This window comes from Gopherus evgoodei, chromosome 6 (assembly GCF_007399415.2).
Source record: "Gopherus evgoodei ecotype Sinaloan lineage chromosome 6, rGopEvg1_v1.p, whole genome shotgun sequence".
NCBI classification, from domain to species: domain Eukaryota; kingdom Metazoa; phylum Chordata; order Testudines; family Testudinidae; genus Gopherus; species Gopherus evgoodei.
This window is the reverse complement of record NC_044327.1, coordinates 45092711-45114541: the sequence shown is the minus strand read 5'-3', so window position 1 is coordinate 45114541 and position 21831 is coordinate 45092711. Positions and strand designations below refer to the sequence as shown.

Here is a 21831-nt window from a genome sequence, read left to right as displayed (position 1 = left end):
ACCCTTTCACTGCCAGCCGGCTGCATGATCTGCAGCCGGTTTTGTTCCAGACCGCGCCACGGAAACATCTGTACTCGCTCGTGCTCCATACCCTTCACTACCTCACCCTCGCATCCCGCCCCGATACCAAATGGCGGGACCTCCTGCCGCCTCTCGAGCGTGAGGAGCCCCGGTGGGCCAGCTTGTACTCTGCCCTGGTCCCGAGGCCCGCCGGGGATATCAGTTGGCGGCTCCTTCACGGAGCCGTGAGCACGGGCGTGTACTTGGCGCGGTTCACATCTGTCCCTAGCACCTGCCCTTTCTGTGGGGAGAAGGAGACCTTGGCGCACGTTTATTTGGAGTGCGCCAGGTTGCAGCCCCTGTTCCGGCTCCTCCTGAATATTTTCCTGCGTTTTTGGTTGCACTTTTCCCCTCACCTTTTTATCTACACGCTCCCCATCCGTGGCCCCACGAAGTCGCGGGATCTCCTTCTCAACCTCCTCTTGGCCCTGGCCAAACTGGCCATCTACAACACCAGGGAGAGGAGGTTGGCCGACGGGATTTCCTGCGACTGTAGGGCCTATTTCCGTTCCTCCGTCTGCTCACGCATCCGGGCTGAGTTCCTCTGGGCGGCGTCCACTGGCTCCCTTGACGCCTTCGAGGAGCAGTGGGCGTTGTCCGGGGTTCTCTGCTCGGTGTCCCCATCGGGTTCCCTTCGTTTAGCCCTATGACCTCACTCCCGATCCTGTTTTTTTCATTAGTTGTCCCCCGTAATTATTTGGTGTCCCAGACCTGTGGGTCCTCCCCTTAGGCTGGGGGAGGCCCTTTAGAAGTGGGCGGGCTTTGCCCGCCCACCCCCGCTGGATGCCAATAGGACCAGTATATTTGCCCTCTACCAGACTCCTGTACCACACTGGCCTGGGTCTGTCACAGTAGGGACCAGCTAATGGGATCAGAACATATCATGTATAATGGACTAGTTCTCTCTGGAATCATGTGGCTCTAAGACACACGTTCTTAAATAGGATATAGTGATAACAGGTTGTAATTATAGCATTCTGTACCTTTCCATCTTCTTACTCCATCCATCTCCACCACCACGGGCTGTTTTTGTTCTAAGCAGGGCCCAACCTGTGGAAACACAAAATTGAGTTACTCAGGTGCAGGGGTGGTTTGAGTGGCTTTGTACTACTTAGGGCCTGTGGGGTGGGCTGTCGCTATGCACAGCTCATGAGATGTTTGATGGTCTCGGACACTATCTGGTGGTCTAGTGACATTTACACAGAGCATATCACCGGCCACCGCCAATACCAGGAATGAGCCGGCGTGGCTTCGTGCACCCACAGGGGGGGAGGAGGCCTATAAACCCCCCCTACTGAACCATATCCCCTGAGCCCTAAACCCACCAAACTGGATTCCACCATGTGAGGGTCATCCTGTCCCCATTACCCGGCCCGCTTACTTATATCCATGACTGCGTGTAACCCACTGTATGAGCGATGCACCCTCACTTCTTCCTTACTGCTTCTTGATCCCACCCACCGTACACCCTGCATTGGGGACCTTACAGACTGTATATATTATGTGCTAACCAATTTCCAAATACCAGCTTCCCCCTATACTCTGTATGTTACCCCCAATGACCAATAACTGACGCTTCAAAACTCTTTGTATCATCTTTATTTAAATCTACTCTAATAAACTCCTTAGGTCAAGGAACTTGCCACAGGCTATGCTAAAATGAACAGAGCATTTGCACCCTCACTCACACTCACAACCGTCACCCCAATCGGGCCCTTTCATAATTTTCCTTGCAAAGGTGGCAAATGCTGACTTTTCCAAATCTGCAGCAAGGACCCCCTTCTCCTGGGACTGCTTTGAGAGCAGGCCTTTAGCTTAATCCCACCTGTGCCCCAGCAGAAACTGAATGCAGGGGAACGGGGGTGAGACAATGGGAGGGAGAAGCAAGGCAGGCAGGGAAGAGAACTAGAGAGCAATAGAGGGAGGAGAAGAGAAAATGTTCGGAGGAGGGGGAGGAGGAAGGAAGAACATGTGAGGGGGGAAGGAGGGAGACAGACGAGGAGGCGGCTGGGCGCGAGAGAGAAGAGGTGAGCCTGAAAGAGAGAGAGAGAAGGGAGGAGGAGGCGCAGGGAGGGGCAACGGCGGGCTGCGAGGCAGGCAGGGAGGGGTGGAGGGATGCTGAGCTTGGGCTGGAGACAGGCGAGCAGAGCCTGACGCAGCAGCAGCAGCGGTCCCAGCCTCTGGCGTAGACCCCAGTCTCTTCACACGCCGCCGGGGCTTGTGGTTTAGGCGCGCGGCCCCGTGTGGGGCTGGCTGCGGAGAAGAGCCTGGGCTCGGGCGGCGGCGGCGGCAGCATGGTGTCCGCTCCGCCGCAGGAGCCGCCGCCTCGGGGCTGAGCGGCCGTCAAGCTCAGCTCTAGCTGCACTGCGCAGCCCGGGGTGGGAGGCTCCAGGTGCCCGGGCAGCTGGGCTCGCTTCCCGGGGGCTGTGGTGCATGTTCGCCCCCTGCGAGTGCATGAGGCGAGGCGGCAGGAGGACCATGAAAATGATCCGGTTCCGGAGCTCGAGCATCAGGTCCCTGAGCCAGGAGATGAAATGCACCATCCGGCTGCTGGACGACTCCGAGATCTCCTGCCATATCCAGGTGCCTGGCGGGGGAGTATGGGGTGGGGAGCCTGGGTTTGCCCGAAGATGGTGAGTGGGAAGGATTTCCCTGTTCTAAACCACAGGCAGCCCCAGGGCTGTAAAACACAATACTCCAACCTCTGGCCTCTCAGGTCCCTCTGCAGGATCAGCCACGCCAGGGGGCACTTACAGGTCTGCCTTCCTCCCCGGTAACATGCCGCCTGCCCCCTCTTCCCTTCTAACCCATGGGCTCTTCGGCACATAATCCTGCATTGACATTTACACCGTGCGTGTCGTTCCATCCAGTTGTATTCCTTTCTCTCTCACGCACACTGCCTGGTGCGTTCACTACGAGAGTATGGAGAAGTTGTGTATATGGGGAATGAGCGCCTCTAGAGAAGCGGGCAGGGAAAACAAAGGCCTAATAAACAGTGTGGTTACGGGAGAGAGAGTGATTGGGGAAAACTTCCAGAAGAAAAATTGTAAGCAAATTGCTGTGAAAGGACAATACTGTACTGCAAATTAACGAACTTCACTGGAATAACTGGTGCTGGCAAAACTTGTATAGTGGGAGGTGCTGAGAGCCATTGTGCCAAACTGAAAACCCTGTTTATGATGAAAACCCCTTCAAACTAGGCGAGTGCAGCAGCACCCCTAGTTTCAGCACCTTGGAAATGCTGGCTGTAGTAGTAGTAATGTTATAACTCCATTGAGGTAGCTGGAGTGGTGCTAGGGACAAATCTGGTCCATTGTGTCTAAGTGTGTGTGTAATGTTTGTGTCTCCATGACATACTGAAAAATATTTTTTTCCTTGTAAAACATTGCAATGGAAAAAAGAAACAAAGAAAGTATAACAAGATTTACAATTGGTACTGCAATGCCAAATCTGCCTGAGAGCAATTAGCTATTGATTGTAAATTGCATTTCTGTTTTCTAGTAGTGGTGGATCCTGGAGTTTTTATTGTGTTCCATCTCCTTCCTCACACTGAAAGATATTTATTTATTTGGCGGTAACAAAATTCATTGAGTTGGGGTGTGTGTGCTGTTGTATGTTGCAGGCTTTTGCAGCAGCAGACCTCACCCTGCTGTTGGGAACAGCTGAGCTGCTGCCCTGTTGCACAGGAAACAAGTGCTCTCTGGTGCTTTGATCTGTGCAGGTAATTGGGTCACAGTCAGCCCCCCTTTCACTTCCAAAGGGCCTGCTTATCGTTAGGCTCTACATCATTTGTTAATGGCAAAGTGATAGGCAGTTCCTGTGGGGTGCTCTTTCCACCTGTCCTTTATTTTTCCTGTCTTGGACCGGAGAGCACCTTCTATGTGAATGAGCAGATACAGTGCCCTTTGGCAGCTTCGCTGCTGCTCCTGCTATGTACAGTGAATGAAATGTATTCAGGGTGTGTTTAATGGAAGGGCAGATATGCTAATTTGCACCTAAAATATGCTATGGACTGACACACTGTTTTTTTTCTTTTTCTTATTCTACTCTGTCCTGGCAAAGTGACCAATAACCATGTGAGAATTTATTAACCCTTCCCCATTTATTTTGGAGTGCCAGGAATCTGGTTCTGTTCAATATTCTCATGGACTAATCTTGATTCCTATTGAGAATTATATGCGAAGCTTCATGAATTACAAGTGTTGTTGGATCTATTGGACAAAAAATGTTATTAGTATAAAGATAAGGGGCGAGGAAAACATTCCTAGTACCTAAAGTTTCCTAGGATAAAAGAAACTCCAGTACAACAGCATGCTCTAATGAAGTGTTTCATCTGTTCCTCGTTATGATGATATGTGATGGATGGACCTCATTACCAATGTCAGCAAAACATTATTTTGAAAGCAGGATCCAAAAGTGTTTGCGCTCAGGCAATACTGAGCATTGAGAAAGTTCATAGCATTCAAAGTGAACCGTATCTGAAGGAATGAGCTGAGCCCGATATTTTCCCATGATTTAAGGTAGAAAATAGTTCCTCACATGAGGATTTTTAATCTAATTTATCACAGTTGAACAGGTAAAATCAGGGTGATTTTATTGTGCTCGCCTTTCCTTACTCTAACCAGCCTGAAAAAAGATGGACCCATCTGAGGGAACCATACAATGTAAAAAAGCATGTGAAATTTCTAAAGAAGTAGAGTTTGTTGTCTGCCTGTGATAATATTTTTGACAGACACGGTTTGGGTGAAATGGGAATATTCCTAATAAAATCCAGACTCGGATATGTTCCTCTCATGTGAGGAATGCAGAGAATTCTGTAAGCATTTGAGGCCAAATTCTTCCTTGTATAATCGTACTGACTTTGCTGAAGTTACACTAGGGATTAATTTGGCCCTTCATGTCAGAAGAGAATGCTTCTTTTCCTTTGCTAGGCTGTAGGTCACCACAGACCTAATTTCCAGAGATACTGAGCACCCACAACTTGAATTGTAGTCATTGCGATTTGTGAATTCACAGCACCTCTGAAAATCAGGATCCATTAATTTTGCAACTTTTTTTGCTTGAGCCAAATGCTGTTCTGGTTTACTTCCTGGGCAGCTACGTTAACTGTCACATAATGGGATTCTTCAGAGTGTAAATCAGTGTAGAATTTGATTCTTGTTCTTGTAAAATGTCTAGAAGTAGCGGGGAATTACTGACATCACATCCATGCAGTCTTAAATTCTTTAATAATTGAACAGTGTAGTTATGAGATCATAGCTTTAATGAGTGCATGAACCTGGATGTCCTTCAGAATGGCACTTGTGTAAGCTTAACACTGCACACCTCTGACATCAGTGGAAAAAAGAGTATCTTTATATAACAAAGAACTTAGGTTGAGATTCTCAGCTGCTCTAAATCCGACTAGTTCCATATACTTACTGGAGCTACTGTTACACCAGCTGAGAATCTGGCCTCTGATGCCCTGGAAGGTTAAACAAGGTGCAGTTCTTTAGGGACTCTGCAGAGTGAGTGCCAAGTGATTAGCTTATTATGGTAATGGAAACAGTTTGATTATTCTGTAACTGTGTTGCATTTGTGGTATTAAAATGATATAGGTAGAAAAACAGCAACATTTTAAAGTGTTTTAAACTGTCATAGTTATGAAGACAACCCTGAAAACTTAACTCATTATAAATTATGTCTTCCTGAGTCTGCAAACAGCCTAAAACAATAGATCTAACAGATGTGAATGTCTTCATTTTTCTATATGGGTCGTGGACTCTGAAACCTAAGGATGACTGCGCAAATGTCAACGTTATTTATTTCACTGCTGAGCACTTTAGCAGAAAACTCCAGCCATTGTACATATTTCACAATCTCAAGCTGCTCTCCATTCTCTCCCATCTGCCAAAAGCCCAAACCGTCTCCTGCTTAGCTGGCAAGGCCTCCACTTTTCCCCCAATAACACATACAGTGCAGTTATACTTTGTCAATGCAAAAATCTTTAGTGGATCAAAAACTGAATATGAAGAGACAATATATAAAATTTGAATGATTAGACTATAGCTACTGTACTGATTGTATTTTATATTAAAATGTAAAATATCTCTAGTTAAAATTTTAAATGAATCAGCCTCACAATTTCTAGTCTGTCAAAAATCTGGGGACTTCACTGTGGAACATACAAGGCTTTGCTTAAAACACATTACCTTTGTTAGGCCTTTCTTAGCTTAACTCCATTATTGAACAAGTGAACAAAATCCAAGCTTCACCAGTGGAGGTGTCTCTTCAACTTCTGCATCATCTGTGTGGACTTAATTGAATGAACAAAATTCTTCAGGGACCTACATGACACTCTTAAGTTCATCTTTGCATGCAAGATGAATAGAGCTGACTTGTCCAGATAGGGCATTTAGTGGAGATGCAGAACAGGTGCAACGCCACTTGCTTGCAGAGGGCAAAAAGATGTGTTTGTAGCTGGAGAATGGAGTGTAGTTTGCCAAAAATAGGCCATGTGAAAATGAAAATCCAACTCGGACAATTCTTCAGTGGTACACACAAACATGAGCACCCATGCACACACTTTAAAATTTCCATGCAGCCTAGTAGACATCCTCACACTTTCACAAAACTCCTGCACATCTTCCCAGAATCACAGAAAAAAATTGTTTGGACAATTTTTTTTGCATGTTAGTATGTTATCAAAATGCTGCATATTCATAAGGGAGAGAACAGCCCATGCTGTGGGGTAATAGCAGTAATGCCAGAATTGTGACGGCTAGAAAACATTGGACAGTAACGTTTTGATGATTATCAGGACAGTGGAGTCTAATTGCTCAAATATGGAATCTGAGCACTGGTAGTATGAGTGTAGTAAGAAATAGAGAGGGGCCCACATTCTGTCTTTTTTTGGGGTGTGTGTGTGTGAGAAATGCAGCTATATGTAGTTTGTAACATTTGCTGTCTCAACTTTTACACTGCCAAATCCTGTTTGAATAAATATACCCTTGACCATAGCTGTGTTACAGGCGTGGAGTTATTTTAGAGCTCATGATAGGCACTTCAGCATAAAGCTAAACAAATATACTCATTTGTATACCAGTTAGTAGCTTCATTGCAGAATTTGGCCCAACAAAAAATGCAACCAGAATTGTGCATTCTTCAGCCAGACCATAAAAGACACTTCGGGTTAACTGGGTTAAAAAAATGTGACTCAAATTTCTTTGTGTAAATTTAATGGGATTAAAGGAAAAATAAGACCAGCATTTGCGTTTTAGCATTAAGGTTCTTTCAAGTGGCGCTTCGGTCACTCAAGAGGCTAATAGTGCTTATTGCTAGAAATGATTTTTCTTTGTGAAATATCAAATTATGGAGTGGGTTGGGGAGAGACTAATATGAATCATTCATTTGTAGATTCTAGCCAACTGGGCTGTAGAACTGTCGTCATGTAGGTCATCAAGTAGCTCGGGGCTAGATATGTAGCTCAAAGGTCAGAATTCAATATATTGCTTCTTAAGCAGTGAGACTTTATGAGTGCAAATTAGATGAGGTGATGAGTGACACGGGAAATGGTTGGGGACTGAGGCTTAACTAATTCTTGCAATGACATTTGTTTCCCTCTTTTTTTTTAAAATTTATTTTATTTATGGATTAAGCCTTCCTGGGACCTGCACATTTGACAGTCTTACAGCAGGGCTAGAGTAAGCTGCAGTTGCATAGCTAAAAGGTAGACTGCATGGAAAATAACCTAAAGGTATTGCGGTCACTGTCTGTTTCCATTTGCAAAAGACAGTTGACCTGCCTGCCTGAGCATACTACTAAAGGGATTTCAGTAAAGGTTTAGGAGAGGATAATGTCAGAAATAGGATTTAGAACCTTTTGCTGCAGTCAGATTCAGAACAGTAAGAATTTTTTGAGGAACTGTGAAACCCAGAGAAGAGTCATGCAAAGCGAACAAGGATTCTTTTCTTGGTTTTGCCAATATTACGTTAAAATATCAAAGTATCCTGGTTTAAACTTTGTTGCCATAACCTAAATACCTTAATGAGTAGATGATAGGATGCTTTATGACTCACATGTTCTTAGAGACTGTGTATTTTAAGTATTAGTGGGTCTATTAAATATTTGTTGTTGTGGGTTGTTTATATTGCAGTAGTGCCCAAAGGCCCCACTGTGCTAGGTTCTGTACAAACATATAACAGGAAGAAGTCATTGACTTCAGTGGGACTAACTCACATGCTTAAAATTAAGTATGGGTTTATGTGTACCTTGTTGAATTGTAGCCTTAACTATTCCAATATACCTTTAATCCTGATACACCTGCTAATTCCTTATCTGATCTTAAGTAGAGGGTGTTAGGTTGGACTAACCAATTGTATAGTGGATTTTTTTACTGTGAACAAATGTCTATCATGAACCATTATGAAGCCATTAAATTAATTTTCATAAATGATCTAAGGCAGAATTTTAACCCTCATCTCCAGAAAGACTAGTAAATGTAACATGTTTCTAATTTAAATTACACTGCAATCTGACAGCTGTTAACAGCTTCTGGCATTTCAGGCCTTTCAACTCCAACTGCTCTGACTCTGCTAAGAGACTCTGGCCTTGGCTACGCTTGCAGGAGTGCAGCTCTGGGAGTTAAAGCTGTCTTCGTACAGCTGTGTAGGGAAAGCGTTGCAGTGTGGCCACACTGACAGCTACCAGCGCTGCAGTGTGCCCACATTTGCAGCGCTGTTGGGAGTGGTGCATTATGGGCAGCTATCCCACAGAGCACCTCGTCCCATTTTGGCGCCGTGGGCTGTGGGAAGGGGGCAGAGGGTGCGGGTCGTTCTGCTTCCTGTCCCAATGCCCCGTGATGCATCGCTTCACATCCCAGCAATCCCTGTTTTTCCATCCACGTTTGGCACCATCTTGACTCTCTCAACGGTTTCTGTGCAGCGCTATTTCTGTGGGAAATGGAGCCCGAACTGCTGAGGAGTATGCTGAGGAGTCTCGCCAGCACATCACGTTTGGCAATTGAGCTATTCCTTATGATCCAAAGTGATGAGGAGTCAGACGATGATAGCGAGTCGCCTGATACGTATGACACTAAATTGCTTCTGGCATTCACGAAAATGCTCAGCACCGTGGAACGCCGCTTTTGGGCTCGGGAAACAAGCACTGAGTGGTGGGATCACGTCGTCATGAAAGTCTGGGATGAAGAGCAGTGGTTGCAGAACTTTCGGATGAGAAAAGCCACTTTCATGGGACTGTGTGCTGAGCTTGCCCCCACCCTGTGGTGCAAGGACACGAGATTGAGAGCTGCCCTGACGGTGGAGAAGCAGGTGGCTATTGCAATCTGGAAGCTGGCAACTCCAGACAGCTACCGATCGGTCGGGAACCAGTTTGGAGTGGGAAAGTCGACCGTTGGAATCGTGTTGATGCAAGTTTGCAGGACCATTAATTGCATCCTGCTAAGAAGAACCGTGACTCTGGGGAACGTGCAGGACATTGTGGATGGCTTTGCACAAATGAGTTTCCCTAACTGTGGAGGGGTGATAGATGGGACGCATATTCCTATTCTGGCACCACCCTACCTAGCATCTGAGTACGTTAATCGGAAGGAGTATTTCTCTGTGGTTCTCCAGGTGCTTGTGGATCACCGTGGGCGTTTCATTGACATTAACACAGGCTGGCCTGGAAAGGTGCATGATGCATGCGTCTTTCAGAACTCTGGCCTGTTCAGGAAGCTGCAGGCAGGGACTCCACACTGTGGAGTGTGCTTTTGGCCGTTTAAAGGGGCGCTGGCGATCTCTGTATGGGAAGCTAGACTTGGGGGAAAGCAGCATCCCTGCGGTTATATCAACGTGCTGTACCCTCCATAATATTTGTGAAGGGAAGGGTGAAAGATTCAGTGAGGCATGGATCTCCGAGTTCAATGCCTGGAGGCTGAATTTGTAAAAATACTGAATGACCTGGGGCAAGTTACTTAATTTCCTAATACTCCAGTCAGCTGAGCTGTAAAACTCCAATAACAGGACCTGTCTCAACAAAAGATGCTGCCATTGAGTTGATCTTTCCTGAATAGAAATGTATATATTTGCTTATAGTTTCATTACATTACCTTTTGGTACATAAATGATGATTTGGTTATCATTAGAACCTCATTTCTTGGTGAATCCAGCTGTCACATTAGGGGGGGAAAAGGTGATGGAAAAAATTGTTTTGAATTCAAAAAGGAAAACCAACAAACTTTCTTCTGCTTTGGTTATGATCTGCGGATAGGTCTTACACCTCTGGAAAAAAAAAGAAAAGGGAAGACCAAATCTGAGAGTGGTCATTACAATCTGTTGTGAATGCTCCATCAATTTTACATTGACCTTTATATGTAAACTTTGTACAGCCCTTTGCAGAAAATATTTCTGACCTATTTTAGATTGTGAAACTGATAATTTATTTATGAACAATTTTTTTCTTTTACCTTTTCTCTTGAGCACACATGGTTCACGTGTTGGTATTTGGTCTTTAATGTGACATTCGCAGTGTCCTGTATCTTTCCATTAATAATTGTGGACCCTCCTTCTTGAATAAATTTAATATATTCTCTCTTTGCATCTTACCGAAAGATACCAATTTATAAAATAAACTTGAACCAAAGGACTCTCTTTAAACTTCTCATTGCTCAGTGAAATGTGTAGAACAACAGAGTATGCTGAAGCAAGCTTTTGTGATAAAGGACCAATGTCCGTTGGGAGATGAACTCAACTGTGAAGACATGTGAGATATTGACAACTTGGGAAATAAATGGGAAGGAGGGGGTGTCATAACTTAGTCCCAGATTTGGACCTTAGTGTCCAAAATATGGGGGTTAGCATGAAAACCTCCAAGCTTAGTTACCAGCTTGGACCTGGTACGGCTGCCACCACCCAAAAAATTAGAGTGTTTTGGGGCACTCTGGTCCCCCTGAAAAACCTTCCCTGGGGACCCCAAGACCCAAATCCCTTGAGTCTCACAACAAAGGGAAATAATCCTTTTTCCCTTCCCCCCTCCAGGTGCTCCTGGAGAGATACACAGACACAAGCTCTGTGAATCTAAACAGAGGGAGTCCACCCTCTGTAATTCCAGTCCTGGAAACAAAAGCACTTTCCTCTTCACCCAGAGGGAATGCAAAATCAGGCTAGCAAATCCAACACACACAGATCTCCCCCTGATTTCTTCCTCCCACCAATTCCCTGGTGAGTACAGGCTCAATTTCCCTAAAGTTCCCCACTAAAAAAAAACTCCAACAGGTCTTAAAAGAAAGCTTTATATAAAAAAGAAAGAAAAATACATACAAATAGTCTCTCTGTATTAAGGTGACAAATACAGGGTCAATTGCTTAAAAGAATATTAAATAAACAGCCTTATTCAAAAAGAATACAAATCAAAGCACTCCAGCCACTATAGACATGTAAATACAAAAACAACAAAACTATGTTTGGTACTCACAACTTGGAAACAGAAGATTAGAAAACAGAAATCACTTCTCAAAGCTGAGAGAAAAGCAGGCAGACAGACAAAGACTCAGACACAAAATTCCCTCCACCCAGAGTTGAAAAAAATCCTGTTTCCTGATTGGTCCTCTGGTCAGGTGGTTCAAATACTTCTTTCCAGATGAAAGAGACGTTAACCCTTAGCTATCTGTTTATGACAGGGGGGAACAAGGGAAATGAGAGAGCTAAGGAGCCAGGGATGAAGATGATGAAATGAACCTTAGCTGTGGAAAGGGAAAGGTTAAGGATTATGTAGACAGCAGGCAGGAGATTTAGTGAATTTATATTTATCCTGTAAGTGATGTCAGAGCCATAACCAGCAAATACCTTGAGCTGCTTTATGGTGCTGTAACAATTCAGCTATTAGGAAATGGAGATAGAAGATGTAGGTAGGGAATGCAAATTAGAATGAGTTTCATGTCACATTTTATTGATACATTTAAAGATGTGATACTATGGCCTGTATTCTCAACTACATGTCTGAGTTGGTAGCCGTGCAATTACACCTCTACCCCGATATAACACTGTCCTTGGGAGCCAAAAAATCTTACCACTTTATAGGTGAAAACGTGTTATATTGAACTTGCTTTGATCCACCAGAGTGTGCAGGCTCGCCCCCCCGGAGCACCGCTTTACCGCGTTATATCCAAACTCATATTATTTCGGGTGGCGTTATATTGAGGTAGCAGTGTATTAGTAGTTCACTTGACAGGAGTTGCATGTCAAAAGCCCCATTGATCAATTTTGAGACTGTCCCTGTATGTATTAAACCAGATTTCTGTTGTCCTTTCATACAAGTGCACAGGCTTACAATGATGTATTCTTGTACATGAAACACTTGTAGATGTATGGTGTACCCTTTTTAAGAACTGAATAATCTCATTATAAAAAAAAACACCCCAAACCAGTGACTGTTATTAGCTAGGTGTATAAACCAAAACACATATTAGCAGTTCCTATTTATAAAAATTCTTGAATCTCTTCAAAACCCATGAAGATATATTTATTAATATCACAAAGCTGTCTTATTATTCAGTACCAGTCTCTCTCTCTAGTGTGAAATTTAGAAGTAAATGTACCTGCCTGAATAGGAATTGACCTCTATTTATGCCATTAGACTTGCATAATAACCTTTTGGGTCTTTTTTTTTTTTCCCCAAATTGCCTGTCACATTGAAATAAACTTATGTACTAAAAGTTTTGACTTATTATGAACTATGTGAGAAAGGAAAGAGATAAAAATGCACTTCTCACTACACAAAATTAGCCAGTGTGACAAAGTTCCTCCTTTACCTTGGTGGGTCCTGCGCTTATTGGTGGATTTGCTTACCTCAGTGATTTTCCCCTCTGGTGGAACCTACAGTCGGGGTCAACTCCTCCTGTGTCTGATCAGGAGTTGAGAGGTTTTGGAGGAACCTGGGCCCGCCCTCTACTCCGTGTTCCAGCCCAGGGCCCTGTGGATTGCAGCTGTCTGTAGTGCCTCTTGTAACAGCTGCATGACAGTTACACCTCCCTGGGCTACTTCCCCATGGCCTCCTCCAAACACCTTCTTTATCCTCACCGCAAGACCTTTCTCCTGGTGTCTGATAATGCTTGATTGTCTGATAATTCCTCAATCCTCCAGTAGCACACCCTCTCAGTCTCAGCTCCTTGCGCCTCTTGCTCCCAGCTCCTCACACGCACTTCTCTCCTCTGGCTCCTCCCCGCCTGACTGGAGTGAGCTCCTTTTTAAACCCAGGTGCCCTGATTAGCCTGCCTTGATTGGCTGCAGGTGTTCTAATCAATGTAGCTATCTCCACTGCCTTCTAGAAAAATCTTAATTGGCGCCAGGTGCCTTGATTAACCTGGAGCAACTGCCATTTGGTTACCATGCTACTAGGGGTTTGTTTAGCCTGGGGCTAACATACCTGTTCTTCAGTACTTTACTGTAGCCATCCAGCCTTGCCCCATCACACCAGTTAATAACTACTAGTTAGAGGGGAAGTTGGGAGTAGCTGATACTAATTTAAAATAATTATATATATGATAGTATGTACTAATATTTTGATTTCTACCCACCCTCCATTAGTTGTTTGTCTTCCAAGAACATAAGCTTTTTGAGGTGCAGACTGTGTCATCCTATGTGTTTTGGACAAAGCCTAGCACTTTATGGGTACTACTGTAATACAAATAATAATAAAAAAAATCCTCAAAGCCAGTGGAGAAAATAAATAAATAAATAAGACACAGTCTAGCACAACTGAAATTTCCTCAAATAATGGATTTGATCCTGTTATGTGCTGAGTGCCTCCTGTGAGGTGTAGAGCAGCTCCTGCTCCTAATGACTTCATGGATTCCCATGTCTTGCAAGAGAACTGAAGGTACTTTGTACCTCACAAGATAGGGACTTCTGGCATTCTGAGATGCTCAGTTCTGCCTAGATATGATCAACCACTTGATGTAACTGGGAGATCATTTAACAGGAGTAATGCACTCAAGGTTAGAGCCAAAACAAATCAGCGGTGTGGAAACATCCTATTTAGGATTTTTTGTTGCATTCACCTGAATCCAAACGTCTTTATTTCTCTGAAATGCTGTTTCCATAACTTCCTTGGCCTCCGTGAAATTATCTTTCACAAAAAATGGGATTTGAATCCTTCCTGAGAAGAGGGAATAAGATCTCTGAGTTTTCTCCCTACAGATTTGGATTGTCACGTGACAGTCTGTACATAGCTGACGGCTCAATCAGTCAGGCCAGATAATGAGCAACATTGGTGTCTGATATATTCTTTTATAGGATGATTCCTGTTGGTGTAGAAATATACTTGCATTTTTGTGGCATTGCTATCTCTTGGGTGTCCTGGTTTATCAAATTAAACATACTGTAGATAAGTTTTTGTCTCGTCCTATTACCTTCTAAGCCCTTTACTCATTTCTCTTCTGGTGCAGACAATTATTGCCATCCTTCTTACTGAGGTTCATAACCTCGAGGTCATCTCGGACTTCTTTCTATCTCTTTCCTGTCACATCCAAGCTGTCGCCAAATGAACCCTGCTGTTCCTTCCTCTATCGCATCATGAAAATACATCACTTCCTACTAATCCCTTCAGCTAACACTGCATGTCTATGCTTTGGTTAGCTGATGTCTTAAATACTACAACCTATTTCTCTCTAGCTTCCTCATTTTCCATTGCTTCTCTACAGTTCATCCAGAATTGAGCTGCTAAAATCATTGCCCACCTATCAGGCCACATTCTGCTCCTGTTCTAATCCCATGCCTATTAAGTCAAGTTTAATATTGTTGTCCTTTCCTTCAAGCCTTTACATGACTTATCTCTCCTACATCCTAACCTTTGTTTATTATATCCAGTCTTGTTCCATTTTCTTTGCCCGTGCAAGTCTTGCTGTTCCCTTAGTTTCCTTTTTTAACTTTATTTTTATTTTGTATAAACATCATCTGATAACAGTTTATGTGTACTGTTAAACAGCTGTTGCATTCCAACCCCCGAGTTGGCTGCATTTCAGTAGTGGGTGAAATGATCCTTGAAAATATGTATAATCGTTACTGACCTCACAGGGTGTTGTGCAGCTTACTTAAGAAAAACTGGGGGATGAAAGACACGAAGTACAAAGTATTACTTTCTTGTTATAAGAAAATCCATATTCTGGTAACATTTACTTTAGAGTTAAAGGAAAACTAGTTATGTCATTGAAAGTAACCCTGGAAACTTGAGATAAAACAGAACACTTAATGGATCTTTTTATACTCTCTACTTATCTTGGAAACAGGACAATATGACCATAAAACAAAAATGAATGATTCCTGTAGAAGAGGTAATGATCATTTGCTCAAGAAAACCCCCAAACCTTTCATTTCCCCCTTTGCTTGTCTATGCATATATTTCAGTGCTGAAAATCTGTTAGCATTGCTCTAAAGGAGACTTAAATTGTTGCAGACAGGATAGTAAAATAAATTAATTCTAGCACTGTGCAGTTTATTCAAAATAATCTTCTTAACATGTAAAAGGATTAATTCCTTAATCAATACTGCTGTTAACATAATAAAAATACTATATGTATGTATGTATATATGTATGTATTATATTGGAGCCTATTAACCAATCAGAATGTAAAATTAGAAGATACACGGTCTAATGTTTAACACACAGCACGAGGAATCTGTGTTTTGACTCCTGTTGTCAACTGTGCCACTGACTTGCTATGTGGCTGGGGCAAATTGTTTGATCTCACTTCATCTTAGTTTTTCACTTTGTAAAAAGGGGCAAAAATAATACTCGTCACTTCTGTAAATGTCTTTGAGAGCTTAGAATTGAAAGTGCTACATAAGCACCAAGTATTATGTTAATTATTATCTTTGAAATTTCCTATAGTATGCAGGAGTGGGGCTTGAGGCATTGAGGCTTGAACATCATTCACAGAATTATTTAAGTTCTGACTTCAGTCTTTATTACTAGTGCTGTTGAATTACGGGGGTGCTCAGTAATTTGCAGTATTGGTAATAAGCAATTCTATGCTTTTTATTATAAACAAAGTATATTTGATGTGGAAATCACATAGCAAGAATAAATCTGGAACCCTCAATGTCACTTAGTGTTGTGTATGCAGCGATGTAACTGGCGGAAGGGAATGTTTTCACTTTGTTTTTTTGTAGCGCACCTTTAAGTACAGAGGCCTATTCTCTGGCAGCAGTAACAGCTGTGAAGTGGCTACTGTTTTGAGTTTCACTGAAGATGCAGAATGCTAAAATGACTCCATGTATCTTTCTTTTTGTTGCGGAGACTTTATATTTGTTCCTTGTTTGCTTTTAGTTTAAATTAAAGAAATCAATCATCTAGTTTGAGAAGTCCATGCATTTCAAAGGTAAAAAGCAGCTCTTATCTGGAAATTATTGGCCTGCTGTAGTAACCGTAGGTGTTACAATGAGAGACTAGAGGAAGAATAGATTTTTTCCCCCCATTTCCCTCCCAGCTCATTCACTTTGTGCATGTGACAACATTTTGTACCTAGTTTCACTATTTCCTCTAAAAAATCTGTCTGCACATTTGTTTGTGTAGGTCTTTCATACAACAATGTGTGTGGGGTAAAAAAACAACAAAAAGCAACCAACCAACTACCCCCCCAACAACACAGGAAAATGATAAAACAGAAATGAGCAGCAGAACCTACAGGTGAGATGTAGTACCTCCAATCTAGTGTGCGGGTGTGTGGTTTTGTTTTTTAAATAATTGAAAGTCGTTTCAAATTGATAGTCACTCTTTAGGAAAACTAGTACATATGATTTAGATTGGGTTTGTAGAGTGTGTGTATATGTACAAAGATGCAATCCTAATAGCCTTGTAAGAAAGACTCATGTCATATATGTGAGGCAATCCAAAATGAAGGAAGTATAAAATGATGAAAGCTTTATGGGCATAACATTACTGTTATCCTTGTCAATGGAAACTTGAAGAGTGTGGGTAATATTGTAAACCGCTGCTGCTGGTTTGAACTAGTGGAATTACTGATTTCATTAGGAGTCCTTATATGCACAAGATATTTATAGAATCCAGGCCTTAATTTATACTTAGACTGTGCAGCCTGTTCCATGTGGATAGACACCTGTGTTTTTGGGGAGCCATGCTGACTTCAATGGGATCAGTTTCCAGGAACAGGACTGTAGAGTTTTTCTTTGACACCATGTGTTCTGTTTTAACAAAACAAGTGTTGACTATCCTTCACGTTACCTTATTTTGCTGTAAAATCCAAATCACAAACAAGGCACTTGCAGTGCTTCCCACGAGGTCGGTACTGTACCCTACCCACCTGTGATTTGACCATGCCTAGTTTGCCTCACAGTAAAACTAAAGTACCTTGTCTCTACTATGTTTTTAGAGAGAGCTAGCGAATGTGCATTAGACATCTCACTGTAAAAATATATTTCTGTCAGTGAAGACATAACCTTAGATTATACACATCTCTCATCAGGAATCCTATCATCATTCTCTTTCGCAGAGCCAAATACACATTTAGAAAATAATTCTAAGTGGTGCAGCCCGTGCATGGAAATGTGAGGAGACCCAGGTTTTAGTTGTCTCCTTAGGCTTTTCTGTGTAAATTAATTTAATTGACTATTGTCCATTAATGAAGTAAATGGCAGCTTCAAATGTTGCTTTTGTTCATAGAGAAATGATCAGCACTTCTGCTTCCTGCCATGTTTAGCTGCACTGAGATCATGTATTACAAATATGGCACATTTCTCACGCTCACTGTAATACTTGTATATAATTTTATACTGACAGATGCATCAGAGAATCTTATCCTTCTCTTGTTCTTAGAACCTAGAATGAGAGAGTGAATCAGAGCTGTGGATGAGAGCTTAAATTATATAGTACCATTCTGAACATGAGACACCTCTGGGACTTAGGCTGGAAAATGTAGTGAGCCAGTATGTGGTACGCCATCAAACATACGGATGTCAGTTTCTCTTGCTCACTCAATCTGTGGGAATTTTCTTTAACTTCATCCTGGAAAATGAATAGAAATAAGAGAGACAATTACAGATAGTGCTTGACGTGAGTCATTATGCAGACTCGTCCATTAACATAAAGCTAATGGAAACAACCAACTTGAGTCAGTCACTAGAGAAATCCTGTTTTGTTTTGACTGGAGAATCCACTCACGTTGCTAGGATCGTTTAATTCATTTTCCTATGTTGTCTCACAGTTCGTACCTCAGAAACAGGCGTAGGAACCGGGTAGGTTTAAAGGAAGGATGTAATCAGTTTAAAGAAAGAAATCATGCCAACTGAGCATTAAAAATTATAGTGGCACAGCTAAGTGAAATGTGAACAGTAATCTACACAGTCTCAAGACATTCTAGTTCTATGTTTGGCTGAGGCCTGGTCTACACTCTGCGTTTATACCGATTTTAACAGCGTTAAACCGATTTAATGCTGCACCCGTCCACACAACGAGGCCCTTTCTATTGATATAAAGGGCTCTTTAAACCGGTTTCTGTACTTCTCCCCGATGAGAGGAGGACTATCATAGCAGTGGGATGCTGTCCTCCTCTCCCCTCCACCGTTTAATGTCCTGCCTGGACTATCATAGCAGCTGGAGGCTGCCTCCTCCTCATTTTATCTCACTAAAAAGTCAGTGTTTCTTATTTCTGCATTCTTTATTTCTTCATCACACAAATGGGGGGACCCTGCAACGGTAGCCCAGAAGGGTTGGGGGAGGAGGGAAGCAATGGGTGGGGTTGTTGCAGGGGCACCCCCTAGAATGGCATGCAGCTCATCATTTCTGCGGGATCTGACACGGAGCCGCTGTGCTCTCTGGTTCTCTGATACACTGGTTCTCTAGTACATTTGCCCCATATTCTGGGCAGTACTGACTCTATTTTTAGATACAACATAAAGGAGGGAATGACCTGGGGGGTCATTCCCATTTTTGTCTTTGCGCCCCTGGCCAACCTCAGTGAAGGTCAGCCAGGAGCACCCATGACAGCAGCAGACGGTACAGAACGACTGGTAACTGTCACCTCATCGCCAATTTACAGTGGCACAGCAGACGGTACAGAACGACTGGTAGCCGTCTCTGCTACCTTGCAAAGGCAAATGAATGCTGCTGTGTAGCACTGCAGTACTGCGTCTGTCAGCGGCGTCCAGTACACATATGGTGACAGTGGCAAAAGGCAAAACGGACTCGATGGTTGCCATGCTATGGCATCTGCCAGGGCAATCCAGGGAAAAGGGGCGCAAAATGATTGTCTGCCGTTGCTTTCACGGAGGAAGGAATGAGTGATGACATTTACTCAGAATCACCTGCGACACTGATTTTGCACCGTCATGCATTGGGATCTCAACCCAGAATTCCAGTGGGCGGGGGCGACTGCGGGAACTATAGGATAGCTACCGGATAGCTACCCACAGTGCAACGCTCCAGAAATCAATGCTAGCCTCGGTACATGGACACACAGCACCAAATTATTGTACTTTGTGTGGCCGTGTGCACTCGACTTTATACAATCTGTTTTACAAAACCGGTTTATGTAAAATCGGAATAATCCTGTAGTGTAGACGTACCCTGGATAACCAGAGAAACATAGATCTTAAGATTTTTCCTCAGTCTCTGATTTCTAACACATCCTTTATAGCCCTTAAGCTCATTACACTTAAGATGCAGATTTGTTCCTGCAGTGTATTTTTCAGGGCCTTAACTGGTCCAGATCTAAAATCATCTCTGATTAAACTTAGTGTTTTTCTTGGGAGTTTGTGCCTTTGTGTAATAGTTCTCACTGTACAAATGCACAGGTAGACATGATCCCTGTCTGGAAGAGTTTATGATCTAATTTTGAAATGATATAACAAGGGAATATAGGAGACTAGAGCAGGAGATGGAAATAAGTTTGTATGGCTATATAGGTTACCTGTGTGCATAATTCGGTGCCTTCACATAATCTAATTTAAAAATAAATAATATCTGCTATCCCAGACTGCTGCTCAGCCTAGCCATCATTTGCTGGCATTTCCTGTAGGTGTTGTTGTAAAAATGGTCTTTTGAACATGTTTATTTCATTTAGGAAGCTTTTTTAATAATTCAGCATATCTCAGAGCTTCACGCGTTGGTAGAAATAACTGGTTTACACCTTGTGTTTAAAGGGAGATACGGACAGCAGGCTTGCGAGGGAGGACTCTGAAGGGTCCTGAATAGCCTCAGGGGTTATTTTGGGCTGGGTTTTCTGTGTGTAAGGGCAATGTAAAAAAGCATGAAGATGATTGTGGGAGAAGCACAATAGTAGATGAGTAGAGAGGGACATAGTTGTGAAGGGTCCTGAAGATAAGGACAGGAAGGTTAAACTTGATTCTCCCCATTCCACTGCATCAGTGGATTTCAAGATGGGAGAGGGAGGGAGTGTGTGCATAGAGCCATGCACAGAGCAGCAGACGAAGGATGATCTTAGCCAGCTTCATTTTGCATGGGCTGAAGAGAAGCAATGTGGGTATCAAAAGGCAAGAGAAGAAGGGGTTACAGTAACTGAGACAAAGGTAAGGATTTGGGAGAGTATTCTGGCTGGCTGAGCAGAGAAAAATAAATGCTGTGGAGGAGGAAGAGGCAAGATTTGGAGGCAGCCTGTGTAAGATTGGGAGAGAGAGAGAGAAGTGTCAACCAAGGCTCCAAGGTTACAGGCCATGTTCATGCCTTCAAATGTCTGTAGCTGGTTTATCTTGTACTTCTCTTTAGCTACTATTTCAGTCAAAGTATTTCTTCTAATATTTCCCGGTTCCATCAGCTACTTAGTAACATCTATTACCATAACCTGAATTCCTTCCAATTTGGTGATCTTCTTTATTTTATTTTCAAAAAATGAGCTCAGTATTTCAGGTAGAATCTTGTGAGTGCTGCTTATAGAGGGACTCCTACCTCCCTGGGCCATGGCATGAAGATTCTGCATTGCAGATACGTTTGCTTTGCTTTCTACTGTTGCTTTTCAGTCTCCGTTAGCATTGTTCGTTTCCATATATTAGATGACTATGTTAACACCAGGCCTAATGCAGATCCTTGCAACATCCCACTGAGACCATCATCTGATTGAATATGCTGCTGTTTCTTGTTACCCTTTGTTTTCTGACGTTCAGCCCTTGTCGGTCCTTGTGACAATACAGTGTGCACAAGCCAATTCTGAAGTTGGTGAGACACTGTGCTAAGTGCTTTTACAAAAGTCTACAAATATTGCAAGTATTGTATTCCCTTGGTCCACTAGTTTTGTATTTATATAAAGAGAGATCAAGTTTGTTTTTTATAAACCGATGCTAATTATGACTTATGTTTCTGCTATTCTCTAGATGTTTATAGGTTTGTTTGTTTGTTTGTTTTAAATGTTATCAAGGCAAAGTTACAATAAAACTTTTTAACATGCTACATAATACATCACTTACTCAGGATCTAATTAATATTCAAAAAACCTAAAGCTCTCTTTAATAATTTCCTCCCAAAACAATCTAATTCCTGGACACAACCACCTTGTGCAAATATGTTCCCCCCCTTTCCCCGCACATCCTCCAACAAAGGCCCTCCCTAGTAGCAAAAACGTGATGGCTCTTAACTGGAATCAAATGCCATCTATGCAGTAGGTTATAACAGTTTTCCTTATGAGCTACTCAGATTGAATATGCATATCGCTTTTCCCATAGAGAAACCCACTCTTAAAATGCTGCTTCTGTTCCATCATTTTATGAGGTATTGAAGTCAGATATGATGTATGTCACTTGTTTTGTACCACATTTTGTTTCTTTCCAG

At 42.8% G+C, this 21831-nt stretch overlaps 1 protein-coding gene across 2 annotated transcripts in view; it reads left to right on the top strand.

Annotated features, from left to right (window-relative positions):
- Nucleotides 1-2210: 2210 nt before the first annotated feature.
- The window catches only part of FRMD3 (FERM domain containing 3), a 206055-nt gene continuing 186434 nt past the window's right edge, over nucleotides 2211-21831 (top strand). For both annotated transcript variants that reach the window (XM_030567430.1, XM_030567428.1), the window contains exon 1: nucleotides 2211-2643. In XM_030567430.1, the coding sequence (XP_030423290.1) occupies nucleotides 2494-2643 (150 nt within the window). In that variant the 5' untranslated portion in view covers nucleotides 2211-2493. The remainder of the gene's footprint in view (nucleotides 2644-21831) is intronic.